An 18960-nucleotide genomic window follows, 5' to 3' on the forward strand; every position below is an offset into this window, starting at 1 on the left:
GATAGACACTACCGAGAAATTAATAAATGTACATTCAGAAAGTTTCTTTACGAACTTGTATTATTGTTGTATACAACCAAATCAAAAACTACTACGATTTAATATTTCTTTGATGCTAATTATGCAGATAAATTAAATTATATAAATCTCATCATTTTCACGGTAAAAGTATATGCCATAAAATAAAAAACGAAGATCTCTCACGAATATTTCAAAGATAAGAAAGATATACATGAACATATGGCGCTTAACATTACGAATCACACTGTTAGATTCGGTTTTTCAATGTCCATTTGTTTCGTTTTTATTTAATTCACTCGTTAATAATATTGATAAAATAATACAATTGATAAAATAACCCACTTAATACGCGACGATATATGCAGAAATTTGGTCGGCCTGGTTAATTCCCTCGTCGCGGCGAACTTTAGCACCCCGACACCAGATGACGAAATTCTCTCTCGTGCGTAGCACGTGCGGTTAAAACGAAGTCACAAAACAAACCCAGAAGTCGTGCAGGACCGTTCTGGAGGCAGCAGGCCTCCTCGTTTATCGGCGCGCTACTCGACGACGGAAGGACGTCCGCATTACGAGTAAATATTTGAAGATCTTGACTCGTAACGCCGGAGATCCTCTCCTCATAAAAACCGCGGGATGTAGGATCGACGTGTGCGTTCCACGGCGGTCTCCGCCAAATTGCGAGCGTGTCTATTCTCGCTGCAAGAAAGTCGGATGTATTATACTTTGTGACGTATTGTTCTCTCGCTCCCTCGCTCGAGATGTGGCATCCGTTATTTACTTTATTATTAAAATATCAGGTTCCAAGAGAAAGACAAATGTCGAAAGATACATAATACTTGTCTATTATATTATAAGAAATAATTTTTTTTTTTAAATTGGTGGTGATTACAAATACCACTGAAATTAAAAACGCATGTATGCATCACGGTTTGTAGATAAAACATAGGTACAATTATTAGTTTCTTTTTCTATAGCTAATAATTTGGGAACTGTTAATGCTCCGAAGGTTTAGAGAGAATTCGTAAATTAAAATGATGAAATCGCAAGTTGCGGCACCTTCTGTATAGAGCATATGGAAAAGCTATTTACCGAAATGACGCATGAGAGATCTTCGACGGGCCGTGAAAGAGTTGAGGGCGATAGATAATATTTGACATAGAGTCCGTCCTAAGTTATGACCGATACGGAAAATAAGGTCTCGATCCCGGGGGAGCTGCGCGCGGTAACGTATCGCCGACTTCTCGGAATCTCGCGAGGCATTATGTTATATGGGTATAAATAACCGAACAGGAGCAATAATACGTAATAATATATCAGTCCGGATTTTAGTGCTGTAGCTAGGTTGGTCGGCCCAGCGGTCGTAATTCATCGCGCAACCCGGGCTCACCCTATATCTATATATATATAAATGTACGTATAACTTGGCGTATATATCGACAACGACGACCAAGAGTTCACGTGAGTTTTGCAGAAGGAGACCTTCGATCGGAGTTTTCGATAAAAATTGAAAAAGTCGATCGATACCTCATCTTTCTTTGTCATGAGTTTAATACATTACGTATAAGGTAAATCATAGAATTTCATCCGATCGTATTTAAGAGAGAACTTATTTTAATTTGCGGTCACAGCGTTCGTTTACGTAAGCATATGAGATATTAAAAAAAAAATTTAATCATTAAACCTGTAAAACTGAAATAATTATAATGATAGCAAGTATTCCCATTAAATGCTTTCGGTCGATAAAAAACATTTGCGTAATTGCACGCATTTATAAATTATTGGAAGAATCTGCGTAAGAACGAAATCAAGTCTAGACTCTAAAGCAACCCCCGCGATGCCCGAAGTAGGGTCGGAAGTTAAGTTAGGTTCGGTTACGCGAGAAGGTTGGGGGGGCAGATTTCATCATAATAATTTTCCAGGCCATTAACTCGGAGGGGGTGAACACGATCTGCTTTTGCATAAGGAACTAAACAATCTTACCAGACCGAAGGCGAAGGGGTGAATCGCGCTTCTGCTCTCGCCCTTCCGGCTCTGTGAAATCTAACACTGGAGCGTGTTTACGATCGCGACATGCCGAAACGTCGTTCAAACGACTGCATTTTTGCGCAATGGAATAAATTATCTTCGACGGAAATCGACGCGAAATTAATTGTATTCGGCGGGCATGTTTTACGGTGATCAGACAAAAAAGAATCGTTAATAGTGGCAGAAAATTAGAAAATTTACGCATAATGTTCGTCTCGCGAATCGGTATCCTAGCGCGCGTTTTGCGTGTGTCAAGTATACATCGAGATTGCGCGGCACTCGCACGAAAGTCACCCGGTATTCTCGGGTTGCGCGATATCTTTCAATATTTACCAGCCGTAAGCGTGCCGGGACTGGCGTTGCAAGCATTAATATTACATTATATCAATAAGGGTTTGAAAAATCAGGGGTGCCGCGGCAAACAGATAGGCGTCGTTGAGGCTTCGCGTTACTCCGCAAACACTCGACTCCCTTCCCTTTCAATCTTCCTCCTTCACTATGTTTTTCACCTCCGGGGCTAAAAGATATTACACGACCGCGGCGTCGAAAGTAATATCATCCTTCTCCGTGCGCACATATATAATCGAAATACAGTGGCCGTGTTGAAATAATAGTAAATAGTTCTTTATTACGTTTCTATATGTTATGCTAACGAATGTATACGCGATATACTATCGGGATCGTGATGCCGATATAAACGTGGGGCTTATTGCTCGGAACGTGCACCAGATGCGCTCTAAAACGAGCTATGAGAAAAATAAGGCGAAAGAGTTGAGAAACAGGAAGGAAATCGTAACGAATTCCATTTATAAAAGTGCAATTCGGGGATATATAGTCGTGTGTGCGATAGTGACACGATCGATGTCACCGGCGCGGTCGCGGAGAGAAGACACGCGGCGCTCTCGGTATAGATTTATTTTACAGGAGACACCACCACACACCGTAGCGCGCGTCAGTATCGTAAAATAAATGTAAATAAATTTTTACGCACTGACACACTGGACTGCACTGCACAGTCAATTACGAATGGATATTATATTCGATCTCCGAGATTATTTATTTAAAAGAAAGCTATATCAAATAAGATATCTAGCAGTTCTCGATAAATATATAACGATTTCTCATAAATCGTTAATCCGTTAGCGATAGATAAGTTGAATCGCGTCGTGACATTTTCACAAGAATTTCGCCCTACATTTAATTTCGGAACGATAACAAGTCACTCTTGTTGTTTCCGATAATTATCTTTTTTCTTTTTCAGTATTAGGAATATATCAGCGAATGGTGGAATGTGAATTCGCATAGCGCACGCGTCACTGCGCTTTTCACCGTGGAAGGTCGAGACGTTTTCAGGGCGAAATAGTGCTCTCCCCCCCTTCCCTCTGACAGGCCAGAAAGATATCCGCGGTGGATTCTATTTATAAAAGTGCATTTCAGACGAATAGTCGAGCATACAATAGTGATCAGCATAGAGGCTCCGCAGACACGAAAGCGTAGTCCATTCCGGTACGGGTAGCGATAGCGTGGTGTGGTGCGCGTCGTCGTTGTGTGACGCGCCGCGCTGGGCGGAGGGGTGCGCAGAGGGGTAGCCGATAAATCTGAGAGCTGCAGTGCGCTCCACGAGCGCGTAGATCACGGGGACGTACTCGTCTCTTTTATTTTCATTTCGCGTCTCGAAAACCGCCGAAACGAAAATAGCACGAGATGAGGCCCCGAGAGTTGCGCGTGAAACTCGCGCGCGGTATATACAGGGTGAACACCTAAGTCACTGCCTTCTCACGCGACGGCAAACTCGTCGTTGTAATACGTTGAGGTTTTCTCTCCCAGCGAAAATCTGACGTTGCCTTATAGAGAGGTAAATTTAGAGAGGTGTTTATTTAGTTTAAAGATCAGAAACCTCTCTGACAAAAGTTCAACTTTAACAGTATATACAATCGGATTAAAGTGTCCGCTTGTTAAAATAAATTTATACCGCCTTTACAAAAATTTAGTACGCAGTTTAAACTCGTTTGGGCGAATGTTATGTTTAATATTTACAAAATATAAAGAATTTAAATTTGTCTAAACTTGTTAAGAGATCGACTAATGCGAGGAAACCCGCGACACCGTGTACATCTATATGTTTCGTTCACGTAGACGAAGTCAGTATTCTACCCCCGCGTTCGCACGAGTCTCCTTTATTTTTTTTTTCGGTGTGTCACCTTCGTGACCACTTCGTTATCCAAAAAAGCCTCGTGTGCTTACATCTCGTACTTTTAATAAATCGTACGGGACCGTCTTTCCGGGCGTTCTTTCAAACGACGGCGACGACCGCGGACTTTACGCTAATTGGCGCCTGACCTTCGGCGCCGCATCCTCCAACCGGGTAGAACAGCTGAGAATTATCTCGTTCTGCGACACCGATCGCTAAGAAGCTCGTGGATTTTTTGTTTTTGGCGTGTAACTTTCTCGACCGTAACCTTTTCATCCTGTCGTCTTTTATATTCGTTGAAGGTCGCGTTTTAACCTTTCTATTAGAAGAAACGATAAGAAATATAAAATATGGCGTTGCGCAAATTAATGAATGTAAAAGGTGGAACTTATCTTAAAAGAAAAGCCTCGGTTTGACGTATATTAAAAAAAGGGTGCAAATTACAAACTTGCACATTGCTTCCTCATTATTACAGGAAGCTTTTATTCTATTTAATGTATAATTATTAATATTTATTTTTTTGGCTTCCTCTATGAGAAAATTTTTCAGTTTTTTCCACCCCTATTTCACATATAAAAAATTTGGCTGATTAGACTAAACTTTATCAGGGTTCTATGTATGTACGAAATGTCTGTAACTCCAGAACTAATTGACCAAATCTTAATTAATTATATATGAAATAGGGGTAGAGAAAACTGAAAAACTTAATAGAATTAGATATAGATCGCTATATCAAATATTGAGAAAGCTATAGGATAAAACACGCTTTTCTATAACAAAAAAAATTCGAATAAAATCTATACCGGTCAACCGATTTTAATAAAATTTGAGGAGAACATACTTTCTATGATACTCTATCGATAAAAAAAAATGCATCACGATATCTAAAAAATTGTATAAGTAGATGCGTGTACAAAAAATCCGTACACACACACATACATACATACTTCCGGACATTTTTTACTAATACGATTTCTCGACATTTTGGAACATTCTAAACCTATTTCCATCAAAATCTCGAAAAAACATTTTTTCACCATCACAAAGCTTCCTCTATGAGGAAGCAAAATGAGCAATAATAACAGATATCGAGAATTGTACGTTAGAGAGATATCAATTGCACGGCTATAACAAGCCGGACGAAAATCGATGAAAACGTAACGCGATAGTTTTCGGTATATTCGAGAACGCCTGAAACACGTGGGGGAGCAAACATCTTAAGAGTCCATCAACATTTTGGATGTAAATAAAAGATACTCTCGCTCCTCGTCTCCACCCGTCATCTCCTTCTTTAATTCTCTCTCTTTTTTTTCTCTCTCTCTCTTTCTTTCTTTGGCTCGTCTATTTTTCTTACTTTCGCTGGCGCGTGCTCTAGTGCAGACGAGGTTCATTCGACTAGGAACCTCTCTCATATATAGCACTCTATACTTCCCATGGGGAATGAGTGGAAGCGCCAGGCCTCCATAACGCGCTGCCATCGCCGCCGTCGTCGTTGCCGTCAGTTGGTTGTCGTATCGAAAGAATGCCAGATACTAAAGGCGAAATCGACGTAGTGACGAATAAACGCGATCCTTGAGGTAATCGATTGCATAGAGTTACTAAATGTCCTCGTTCAATTCTCTGGACGATACGCAACACCGTTGACGAGACGACAGTCAGTGAAGGTGAATTATAATAAGATGTACATTTGATTGGAATATTCCTTGTTAAAAAAGCGCAGATTATATTCTTCGTTTTAAAATTAAGAATTCTTTAAGATTTTTGAATTATTTAACAGCCGCGAAAAACAACTCATGAAAAATTCAAATCTTTCTTGGAACAAATGCAGACTCTTACTATTAAAAGCTATATTAAAATACGTGGAGATAGATTGATTGAGAAAAGAGAGAGAGAGAGAGAGAGAGAGGGAGGGAGAAAGAGAGAGAGAGATAAGTAATATATAAACGCGCGCGCGATAAGTAATATATAAATTATATATAAATTTTTTATTGATAAAAAGGAAAGTAAAATATAGTATTCGATGTGCACTGCAATAAGTACTAAAACGATATAGAGTCAAAGATAAGATAAATATTTTCGCATTTATTATCGTATAGAATTGTTAAATCCTTATCAGTATGAATACGTAATTTATCATATTTGCAATGTATGCGATGCAGTTTGAAAATATGCACTGTTTCGTTTTCACAAGTAGAGCAGGTATACAACAAATATTTGCTTAAAAAGCATTGAATATTCTACAACTGATGCGACCATGAAAAAGAGAAACAGTTCGCAAATCGGTGCTAATATAATGAAGTAATTCGTATGCACATTCTGATAACGTACACGATATTAATTTAACTTCCGCATTTGCGATAACGAGCAACAAAGATCGTTTAAATTATTTGTCATAAATAAAAAGGAAAAAAGGATAATAATCCATATATTACACGTTCATTATCGATCCCGATCGAGTAAATTGCTTGTAAAAATACTTAATCGCGCACCTTGAGACAGATAATAAAAGTGAGGCGCGAGTATTTCTTCCGTTGCGTGCAAAGATATCGTTTGGAGAGTGTCATTAACCCGATTACCTTCATTCTCGTTCAATGCCTACAGATTCATTTTTCATTTATTTTCAAATATTACCGTGTACAATTATTCGTATCGATAAGATCGCGCTTCGTTCGAGTATAGGTATGTACAACGGACGTTTTACTCCTTTGTCCTTTCCTTCGTTGATGATACATTCGCCAAGCATAAGCGACGCTACCGGGAGGACCGTCGATCACCCGGACGTGACAGTTGGAGCTATAAGCCCAAAGCACGGGACGACGAGCCGTGGCTAATTGCCACGCGTAACAAAAAGCTCCGTTTCGCTTTCGCCTTCGCTCCCCGGACCGAGCCCCTCGTGCCTCCTCCTCTCGCGAGCCCTGATGTATCTTTTTCGCTCCGGAAACTCGCGCGCGAGCCGCCGCGCCGCGCCGCTCCACCACGCGCTAGACGACGCGCGTACGCACGCGCGCATGCGAGCGGATCACATGGGTGCACGCCGCGTATTTTCATCGGCGCGCTCGCTAAAGAATCTGTTTGTCGTTTACATTATACGTCTGATCTTTAACCGTGTCAAAGGTTACTCAGGTATTTTCGACTAAAAATACAGTTGGCCGAAAAAAGTGAGCGGCGAGCGGAACGAGATACTTTACACGTCCACAGAATAAAGATATAAATATAACGGGAGCGCGTACTTGAATGAATTTAATGATTGGTGGGTAATAATTGAACGACTCTCGGATTCAGCATGCAAGCAGTTCGTAATTTGATCGCGCGGTAAACGAGAGTGCAATCGATTTTTCATGTGACCCGATAACGCGGAATTGCTATCAGATAACGAGCGTTCGATTTGTATTTTCTAAAAAGATTTGTATTTTCTAAGACAGCGGTACAAATAGTGCAAATCTTACAGATGTAAAACAAATTTTGCCGACACTGACCGATATCCCCGCGTGCGTATCGTTAAAAGTTTTGCAGCGGATGCATCCTTCCACGATCGAACGATATCGCGCCAAAATGTATCGGAAGATTTTTTTTTTCCATTTTATGGCTATCTAATAAAATAAGAAATGGCCCATAAACGCCGGATAAAAGCGCAGCACGTGTATATCAGGCGCATACATCTTACATTGAGCTGAGTCGCCGCTGTATCACGCGCAGGTTTTATTATCAAATTCAGGTATAACATTACTGCAGCGTGTGTACACGTGTGTAGATATATATCTTGAAGAGTCCGAAGTTACTCAATTCACGACAACCAGGAACAATTTGTAAAATGCAGAACGATATCAATCGTCGCGACGTGTGCGCACGCTCGTTACACGCGATTGATCTGCGCGCGAGATCAAAGTGCACCGCAAAATTTAAAAAGTATTCAAAATCTCACCGTTGTTTCTTTTTTATCACGGGACACGTACTTTCAGCCGTATCGCAGTAGTGGCACGCAAGCGACCGCATCTGTCTCGTACCCGCGTATAATAAACACGTGCGCGCGCGGAAAGTATGTTGGCCCGATCTTTACGCGCGTGTAAATCTAATTCCCTTGACACCAATAACAGTAGGACGAATCCCATCGCATGGCGGAATGACATTTCTACGTTACACGCACGTAACGCGGAGATGATTCTTTTCGCCGTCGCGTCGTATACAAAAGGAAATATTTCACGGTGAAAGAATATAATGAGTTTCATTGAAAATGATAGAGCACGTGCTTTTGCAAAATAAATTCAGCTTGCTTTTCCGTGCAGATTATTAAATATATACATCTAAGATATTTTTATATACATCAATTACGTACAATTTTGATTGGTACAATCGAATGATACGTATTATATTTCCCGATGTTATTAAATCCGCGGCCTATTTCTACGCTGCACGAACTTTTCGATACCCGTCGTCATCCAATCCATTCAACCTCGCTAAAGTGAGATTGCGAGGATTGGATGTCTCAAAGGGACCTCCGATATCTCGGTAGCTTGGTAGTTTCGCCGCAGATAAGATTCGAGCTCGAATATAGAAACTAATCTCAATATGTTTGATAACATAAATCAGATATTCCATATAAAAATATCTAAGATATACATATATTTAATAATCTGCACGGAAAAGCAAGTTAAATGTATTGCCTTATACTCATACCGTACAGATATCATAATATTGCATTTATCGTAATCACAGCGGCAAATCGCATAATGTTGCAACCGACCGTAAGTATTTTCTCCATCGAAATCCGGTAAATATCAAACGGACATTGATCGATCGTTAGCGATCAATTATGGATTATGGAGCTTGGCATGTGTCAATCGACATGAGACACGTAAATTATAGCGAGCGGCGCGGCGCGGCGGCGCGGCGCGGCGCGGCGTCGCGGCGTGCGGAGACGGTTTCCCGCTGATCCAATGCACGCCAACTCAATTAAACGAAGTGACGCACGCGAAGATAAATAATCGTTGCGCAGTTTCGCATACGCCTCGTGAAAGATTATAAATTCAAAAGGAGTGATACCTGCCCGCACTAACGAACGCGGTGGTGAGCGGCGAGCCGCTCTGACAATAGCGAAGCACCAATTTTTTTCCATTACGCAATTTATAGACGCTTCGACTGAATTAAGCGATGCGATGTGACGGTGAATGCTACTTAAAAGGCGGAAATGCACGATCGGCATAACCGCCGATATTGGCGAGCGCCAAATGTTGAACTGTGAAGATACGCAAGTTATACAAGCAAATTTCAAATATACACTATACACTCGTTTCTCGATTTACGCGGAGTATATTCGTTCCACATGGTTTTTTTACACGGTTGAGAATCACGTAAATGGAGGCTGCCAGTATAAAAAAAAGCCCGTGTAAAAATATTTATTTCACATTTATTTTGCTTTATTTGCACAAAGTGCAGAAAAGTAAATTTGTTGTTGTGCGGATAAGCTTAATGTAATAAGTACAATCAAGTATACTGTTGGCTCACTGATATATAATATTTTCAATAAATACCATAGAAAGATATATTTTCTGACCGCGTAAAATAAGATCGCATAGAACTGCGAGACCGTGTATAAAAAGTACCGCGTAAAACGGAGGGATTATTTGCCACGTAAAAAAACCGCGAATAAAAAGTATACGTAATTCAAAGGATGAGTGTATAAGAAAAACTGAACCAGCTTTTCTATATCTATACGTACGTTACTGTCTTATGGCATTATGTGCGTCAGACATATGCTCATTGAATTGCATGTGTTTAAATTGCCTTTAATAAGTGACTTCATTAATATCATTGTTATATCAATTTATAATTCGTCCGCGTTTATACTTTGCCGATGTCTACGGCTCAAGATGACTTCAAGTGAGTTACTTGGGTTACAGGTCATTGAGTTATAAGTCAATATATTCCACGAGTTTTATACTTCGCGTTTTAATTTTATTCGATAAAAACAGTTTATATACACGGAAATAATTTTTTGTTATATTTTACCCTTAAATTCACTACAAACTTGGGACAATTTGGCAACCAAGGAATTTTTAAAATATACAAAAGACATTTTACAAACAATGTGATAAAAATTGCCAAGCAGATTGGTAAATTGTGAAAAATTACTGAAATTTCCTAGATATATTTTAGTAAAATTAATCAAACATATTTTATATTTTAATGTAATAGATATTAATATTTTTTATTATGGTAGATATTAATCAGAATAGCTCGCATAAAATTCTTGGTGGTACATGTTGTCCCACAACTACCATGATTTCAGGATAAATTTTAAGGGAAAATTCTCTCCGGGTACCTATTTATATATTTATTTGCTTTATATTTTTCAAAACTTTCTGTTCGTGCTCGATAAATGAAGCTGAGTAGAGAGTTTGAAGGGTGAAATCTATGCCGTAACTCGTAGCAAACGATTTGAATCGCAGCGAACTTTCGTTTTGCGTTTTGGTTAAGGATGGCGAGTACGTAAAAATTTCACGCTATAAATGTTCCCGCTCGCACACAAATCGCAATATGCTGAATTAATTTGCATAAGCAGTTGCGCGGAAGCCATTACCAATAGGATATGTTGAAATTCAAGGTATTATTATGCGAAACAGGTAAATTGCTGAAATGAGCGTAAGAGGTAAATATTGTGATATTGCTGTATATCGCAAATAGCATGTAGCCTGATCTACATACGTAACGTTACGATTGCTTCGCATATTTAATTCGATTCTATGCGAAAGCGTAGAACATTCTAAAAGTAAGACATTTCCCATTTTCGCATTTGGTGAAGAGAGCGGAAAGAAGAACGGCTCGCGTGATGAAATGCTGTGACTTCATAGGAAGATATGGGGAAAGAAAGGGTTTATTATATTGCTTCGGTAAAGGAATAATTTTGCATCCGAGTAAAGAAAATCTTACCAGCTTTGGAAAGTTGAGAATATACTAATCAGCGAGCAACGGCAACGGTTAAATTTATATTTTCTACCACCTTGCCTCGAACTATACTAATTTCTATTTTTTCCCGGATATTTATAATTTTAACGAATATATATATATTTGGCAAAATATATACAATATAGAATTTAAAAGAATTAAGAGAGTGAGTTTTGCAATTGCACGTGCATCGAGATCAACACATTTCCATTTCTATTTACTTTATCTATATAAATCAATAACTCTCTCTTTCATTTATATATTTTTTTTACACGAATATGTAATGGACAAATTATTAAATTAAGTTACTAAACGTAATAAAATATCACATTGATCATGGCTCATTTGTTTGGCTCGTATGTAGATACAAAGGTTAGCAAAAATTTTTTATTCATTGTGCATCAGAGATATCCCTGATAATCTAATCTCATGCTATAATCACCGAGTTAAATACTTGGTGACAAGCATCACTCTCGTTAGTTCTTCAACCTTCTTCGCGTCCCCGTGAATATGGCGATATGTAATTTCGCACGCAGGACGCAAGCATCCGCATCAGCATTTTATCGATATGCCGGACGGCGATATGCCGGAGAGACCGGAGAGCCGGGGCCCCGGAGCCGGTTTCCGCTCGCCAATGAGAACCGCGCGACAGGATGTATAAAATTCGATACCCGCGGTATGACAGAGAAGAACGACAAATCCTGCGGATGACAATTTTCTCGTTCGGGTACCTCAACCAAACCCATCCCACCCGTGCCGCCTCTATACATCAGATCCATTCAAAACGCGGGACTTCATTGTCCTGTCCGTTGTTTGCCGAGGTAATCCTGTACCGGAGTACGAGAGAAGAGTGAGAGAGAGAGAGAGAGAGAGAGGAAAAGAGAGAAGGAGCAGAAACAGATGACGCAAACCTGCGACGCTGCGGAACGAGTCCAAAAAATCTCTCGCCGACCTGGTCCTGCCGATCTCTGTGTCATCTTTTACCCTCGTTCACCGTAGAATCCCCTCCCCCTTCCACGGCAGAGGGCACGGCACGGCGTGGAACAACGCGGTGACATTGGGACAAATTTTCCGCCACAGAAGCCTCGAATGGAAAACGGCGGTCGTGGCGGGCGTCCTAGCCCCGGGGCAAAAACGTATTACATTTTAAAATGACAAAAAGGAGACCGGGCCTAATAATGGACCTGGTCTATGGGATAATATGGGGTATATACACGTTATATTCTTTCTCTCTCCTCTTCTCCGCTAGCATAATCCAATATCGAATCCGGGGACGCGCGTGTATGTACACGGGGGCACTCGATGCACTCTATCGAAAATCGCCGTGTAAACACGAGAGACCATCCTGCCGTTCCCGCTCCCGCTCCCGTTGTCCTCGAACGCGAAGATACCGTGCCGAACCGCCGCGAACGTACTGTCAATCTTGAGTCATCTGGTTTGTCACTTTTGTCAGTCCCGACTGCCGGAGACTCGGCATTATCTGATCGCGATGGTTAACGTCCTTCTTGCCTCTGGTCGTTGCGATCCGAAAGATTCGGCATGCGTAGCGGCTTTTGCCGATTCAATTTCTCCTCATCGATCTGTATCGGTATCGTGCAGCGGATTATCGATCGGATTTCAAGTTCGCTTAATTACGGCGGCTTTTCGTCCTTCTGCTTACGCGTCCGCTGAAATACCGGCGCGATGGCCGGGTAAGTGGGTCGAGGTGGTTCGGCTACTATGTTGGGAAAAATGTCACTCGTATCTTATTGTGCGTGGATTATTTATGGCGCGACCGATAAGTCATATACGGGTTTGATTCTTCGAAGACAATACGGAAATAGACGAATAATTACGGAAAGCCGTTTGAATATGCGTTTGAATGCAACAAGATTAGTTAAAAGTTTAATTATCGTTCTAATGTGCGTCAGGATGTTGTTTTTTAAAAAATAAATTCCGCGTTCTAGACGACAGTCTATAAAACTTGAGTGGAAGTCAGGTCAACAATCAATAATAAATATAGCAATACCACAAAAAAATTCTTAACTCGAAAATATCTTTAGTTTTATCGTGGAAACCTTGAAATAAGATCATATTGCGTTTATAGATGAAGAAAACTTGCTTGAACGAAGTCATTTTTATATAAAATTAATGTCATTTGTGTTGCAATGCATATATATTTAAAAAAATTGAAATTCTTATAAGAAAATTGTTGAACGCGTTAATTTGAGTATACATGAGTCTTGATTTAACACTTCTTTTTTTTTCTGTGGCACATGCTTCGCTAATAAAGTTGAACAATTTTGCAAACTTATTCTCGCGATAAAGAAACGAGGGTAATATTCTTTCGGGAAAAAAACAAACTTGTACTTCTTGTCTTGAATAAACAGATATATGTAACGGCTCTTATCCACAATGGATCGCATTGAAATAAAAGGTACGATAGAGAGTGGAGGGCTAATCCCGGGCAGCGGGCGCACGTCGAGGGACCCATAAGTTTCGCTAACTTAGTAATATGCGCGCGTTAGTCGAGTATGACAGCTAGCCAGTTTGGTCCCACTTAGGCGCGTGCTGAAAAAAGAGCAAAAGGAGAGAAGCCGATCTTGGTTCGAAATACACCCACGGTATCTGCACAAGCGGCGTCGGATGAGTTACCGGTATAAAGTTACGCTCGTGAAGCCGCCAAATCGCCAAGAGCCGTCGGGGCGTTAAATTTGAGGATGGTTTCACGGACACCGATAAAAATTTTACACGTCGGATGAGCGCGCGCGCGCGATCGATGCGGTCGCCGTGCCACCGGTGTTGCCGCCGATGGTGATGACGGGTTCGGACGCGGTTATGACGATCCTATACCGTGGAGTCGGCGGAACGAATGCTAATTGCTTAGCGCGATTTATAGACGCGATTAATAATAATATACGCGCTGGAAATATCTGTATTTTGCCCGACCTTGGCTACGTGCCAGCCCCTCGTCCCTAATTTAGAGGTACCGCGTTTCGTTAAAGTCTGTAACAGCGATGTCAACTATGCGAGTCTCCATTCGAAATTGCATATGACAAATTGCTCGTGACAAATTGCATATGACGGATTATTGTTTGTACAGTTTCAGCTATAATTTCGTGGTACAGAGACGTGATGATTTTTTTTCCAAGTAAATTATTATTTATATCTTCCGTTTTTCTAAAAGAGAGTAAAACGATATTCCTTGATTTTACATCTATCTAGTCGTAACATTACCGTCGAGACGTAAAGACTGGCGTAAATTATCATTACAGATGTCGTGCGCTCGGCGTCGCCTACGGGACGAATTATCTCGACTCACGCCTGAACAAAATCGATATCTGCCGCGGCAGACACGGAGACTAAAGACGTAGAAACGTAAGACATTTAGCGAATCACATACTCGACATCAGAATACACGAGGGAAAATCTTGGTGTAATTATTGCGAGTCGGGGCGAGATGCGCTCACGCGCCCGCGATCCCACGTCAAGGATCGACGGCTGGATTACCGTAATCGGAGAAGCAACCGGCCAATATGGCGAAAGGATCGAAAAAATATGGCGTCGGGAAGGACTGTGGTTGCTTTGAGCTGTCGGATCGCTGGATAGACAAATAAACGGTCTAAGTCTAAGTGGTTGGCATCGGGAAGAGAGAAAGAGAGAGAGAGAGACAGAGAGACAGAGATAGAAAGAGGAGGAGAGGGAGGGTCAGAGGTAGATTCCGAATTATAATGCCAGGTCTTCGTGTTGGTGCGAGAGAGGGTTCACGAGCGAGGGCGCGACCCGGGCGACAGGCTTGGATGGATTGTTATTGGTCGAGGATTTAACCCTCTACCTTTCGCCCCACCACGGAGTAGTATGCTACACGTATGATATGCTAACGAGCACATCAGCGGTGCGCGCATCGAGGGACGAGATCCCTGCCTCGTATAGGGGTTGCTGCCTGGCTGCTCCTTCGTCGCACGGAGGAGGGAGGTAGGAGGGCCCGGCCGCGGCCGGTCGACCGTCCTTGTACGTATATAGGTATCCGAAAATCCAATCCTTTGATGCGCTAATGCCGCGGAAGCCCTATCACGAGTGATTTCTTGCAAGCCCGTGCCGGTTCTATTCGCCGGCGGTACCTATCCGCGCCGCGCGCACGCTCCTCTCTCGCCGTCAACGATACCGGCGATGTTTCTTAAAAGTGTTGGGTTTCGGGGCTCCATTTCTATGGTCTCCCATGACGCGCCTCCCATTGTCATCGCTACGCTGCGTATATCGATAATGCCTTACAATACATCGACTCGTCATTTTTCAAGATGCTCTAACGATAGTTATATCTATATACAGCATTCATTTTATAATTGAGTAATTGTATATTTAATGTATATTCAAATTAAATGTATATATTTTTTTAATATTGTAATTGACTAATGTATATTTATTTTTTTTTATCGTGCCTTCTAATTTGCAAATGTAATTTTTCAACAAGCGACTGATATTTTTTTAAGTAGTCCCAGAATCGAGATATATTATCTCTGTCTCGGTCGTTTCCGCAGCTTTCGACGAACTTTTCGGACAGAATTGCTGACTCGCGAAGTCAGAATTGAATAGGCCAAGCCCTGTGCTGGAACATTTCCCATTACTTAGTAAAAAGCATTTAAAGAGCAACGCTCTGTGCACGAGTATATATAACGGGTTACATTAGAAACTTAATTTTCGAGATGAAGTCGGCGTTTTTATAGATTCCCACGAAATAGTTTCGACGGTCTTCAATTAGTAGTAGGGCAGCGCAGCGGTACTCGACGGCTCCGATAATTGGCCCCCGCCGACTTAATGCTCTGACAAAAACTTTTGATTCGTTAAAGAAGATCAACGATAGAAACGAGAATTGTTCGGTGAAAGCCAACGATAAAACGTCGACGAAAACGTGTGCCGCCGCCGGTGTCCGAAAATTCAGAGGGAAACGTGGCGCGGCACAAAGCGCGGTCGCGCTCCGTTCCGTTTTTGCGTAGCATGAAAAGCCCAGCGTGAAACATCTGACGAATTTCCGAATATTTGTACAATGTGGACCGGGAAAGGCCCTGTACATGGTTTATGTAAGTCTCTAATGTATAATTCAGCGACACACGGTATACTTATACGGAATATACTGAATATTCGAAAATCGCCTAGAACGATACTCTCTGGTGATGCTTCGATAACCGTCATTTGTTGTAGCTCCTATCGCAAAATTTGTCAAGCTAAATTTTAACTGCAGCACCAAAGCTCAATTAATCTATTTTTATTCGAAAAACTATTATAAAGCTTCTATCGCATTACTTGTTAATAAAATATATTTTAATCGTATTAAACAAAAAACATATCACAGTATAACACTTAATTAAATATTAAGAGATGAAATTTAAACCAATACCTTGATTAAATAACTTTTTATTACTTTTAACTATCACGTGTGTCGATTTATTATTATATTTTAACAGCTTTGGTTTAGTTAAATTAACATTTGTATTAGTTAAATTAACGATATATTGAGTAGGAGCAGAGTGGCGACCTACAGGAACGGTTCAAAATGACTCAAATTGAGTATATAATTTGACACTACGAATTTAATAATAATATGTACTCTTGTGATTTGAACATTATTATTATGGCTTTTCGGGTACTTTGACGTTATTATATAAATTACAATTATAAGATTATATACGTGTAAATTATCATATTTTAAACTTGATGTATTTTTAACCCTTCGTCCCACTAGGTGGGTCGTTTTCGTCCGGGCGAAAATCAAATGTAGTTGTAACTTTTGAAAACGGGTAGAGAGGGCGCCACTGCGAATCCGTAAAAAAAGTTATGCTCCCCGAGAACCCGCCTACCGAGTTTCAAGGCGCCAGACCCTCTCCAGCCGTCACGGGAGACACGTAATTCTTGAAAAAAACGAGGTTGGCGGCGAACACTTAAGCACTTCATTTCAAAATAATTGCATGCAATATTTTTTTTATGAAAGAGGTACGTTTTTCTCCTTCAATTTCTTTTTTTATTAATTTCGATATCTTTATTTGTCTTAAAGTTATGATTTTTTGAGTAAAAGATAATTTTACAAGTTGTAGTTGTAGTTGCTCCATTTTTTAAATACAAATTATGTGAAAAAATTAAATTGTTTATAATTTTATGATTGATACTTCAAATTGAAGGTTTGAATTACCTCCATGAATTTTTTCAGATTTTTTGTAACACTTTAACACTTAAAAAAAAAACGTCAGAACGAAAACGACCCACCTATGCGGCGTAAAGGTGCCAAAAAAACCTATGCGGACAAAGGGTTAAATACGATTATAAAAAGATACATACACGAGAAACATCGATTTATACATTCAACAACCAAAAATGAAACTTGTTTATTTAAATAGTAAGGTCTAAATCTAATATTTGAAATGTCATTAATCGATTTCTATATCTGATTGAAACATATAGTACGTTTTAAAATTACAATGTCTCCTCGAAATCACGCGATATTAAAATAAAATTCAAAACGAATCGCGAATGCTGGCAGTCACAATCGCGAATTCACGAGCTGTCAAGAGGGAAAGAGCCACCTCGTTTTTCCTCATTGCAGACTCCCCGGCATTCGAGCGAGTATTGTTACGAGACGAGCTCGCGCTCCGTTTGCTGCCGTGTAGCCAAGAAAAAAAGAAACAGGCCGTTTTTTTCGCGAGCGTTTGCAAGCGAAGCACGAGCGAGACGCGACTGAGAAGGACGTGTGTAGGGCGGAGCGGAGCGGAGGCCAGGGGAGGGGGAGAAAAATTCGAGATGCTAATCTCCCATCGCGTCGAAGGGGGCAACTATGTGCTAATGCGATCCCGTTTAGCCAAGTCACCCGGAAAACGGGACACCCGCCCCGATCTCCGTACAAGAAGAGTGTCCCGGTCTCTCTCTCTCTCTCTCTCCTCCTCTCACCTTCCAACCCCCCGTGCCATCTCGCTACGCGCTCGTGTACGCGCGCTCCCGCACACGCACATACACGCATACTCTTGCGCGACCTGATCCGGCAGAGCCGATCATAACGTAACGGCAAATGCTGATGACAAAACACCGATGCACATCGCATCGGTGGCGCATCGGTGAGGGGAAGTCCCCCATTAGCCGCTCATCAGCCTCCAGGCGTTGTCGCTGTTGCGGCGGCGGCGGCTATAACACGGCCGCGTCTCTCTACGCCATTGTGTGTGCGACGCCGATTGTCATTATTTCGCGATATCCGCTTCCCGGCCTCCCCGCATAGCGTTCGCGATGCGACCGAGCGGAAACATTTGGACATATTGGAATACGAGCATTGTGTCAATATACGTTCCCGTTCTGCTCTCCTCTCTCTCTATTATCACTCTATCTCCCTCCGCTTCCTACTTCTCATTTCGCGTGTCTCTTTTTTAATGCGCGTATCACGGGCTGGGCAGCGTTACGTTACGATCGATGGAATCATTCCCACAGTTCGGTCGTACCGCGCCTTCCGGTGGTGACCGGTGATTATGGGCCTAGAGCGGAAAATAAAACATTTTTATCGTTCTCCTGGAATTAGGGGAGTAGAGATTTTTGTACAAAATACAGCATCCAACAAAAAGAGAATCCTCGACGTTACGACGTTACATAATTTTATTACAATAATAAAACTAACGTAATATTTTAAGCAATTTCCCCAACCCATTGTTTCCCACAATCAATTATTTCATTACAAATCTCTGTTCCACTCTTTTTTGCACAACAATAAAAAATAACAATTTATCATCGAATACATTCTTTTTATTGGATCCTACACAAGTGTTTAGTAT

At 41.1% G+C, this 18960-nt stretch overlaps 2 protein-coding genes across 3 annotated transcripts in view; one reads left to right on the plus strand and one right to left on the minus strand.

Annotated features, from left to right (window-relative positions):
• Window positions 1-18960, plus strand: part of LOC143900272 (uncharacterized) — a 227408-nt gene that overhangs the window by 58971 nt on the left and 149477 nt on the right. The gene's annotated exons all lie outside the window — the stretch shown is intronic.
• Window positions 368-18960, minus strand: part of LOC143900273 (uncharacterized) — a 34262-nt gene continuing 15669 nt past the window's right edge. Inside the window, exon 2 of the mRNA XM_077411421.1 lies at window positions 368-717. Coding sequence (XP_077267547.1) covers window positions 428-717 — 290 coding nt within the window. The 3' untranslated portion in view covers window positions 368-427. The remainder of the gene's footprint in view (window positions 718-18960) is intronic.

Source organism: Temnothorax americanus, unplaced genomic scaffold, assembly GCF_048541705.1.
Source record: "Temnothorax americanus isolate GAGA-0224 unplaced genomic scaffold, ASM4854170v1 Scaffold3, whole genome shotgun sequence".
Classification (NCBI taxonomy): Eukaryota; Metazoa; Arthropoda; class Insecta; order Hymenoptera; family Formicidae; genus Temnothorax; species Temnothorax americanus.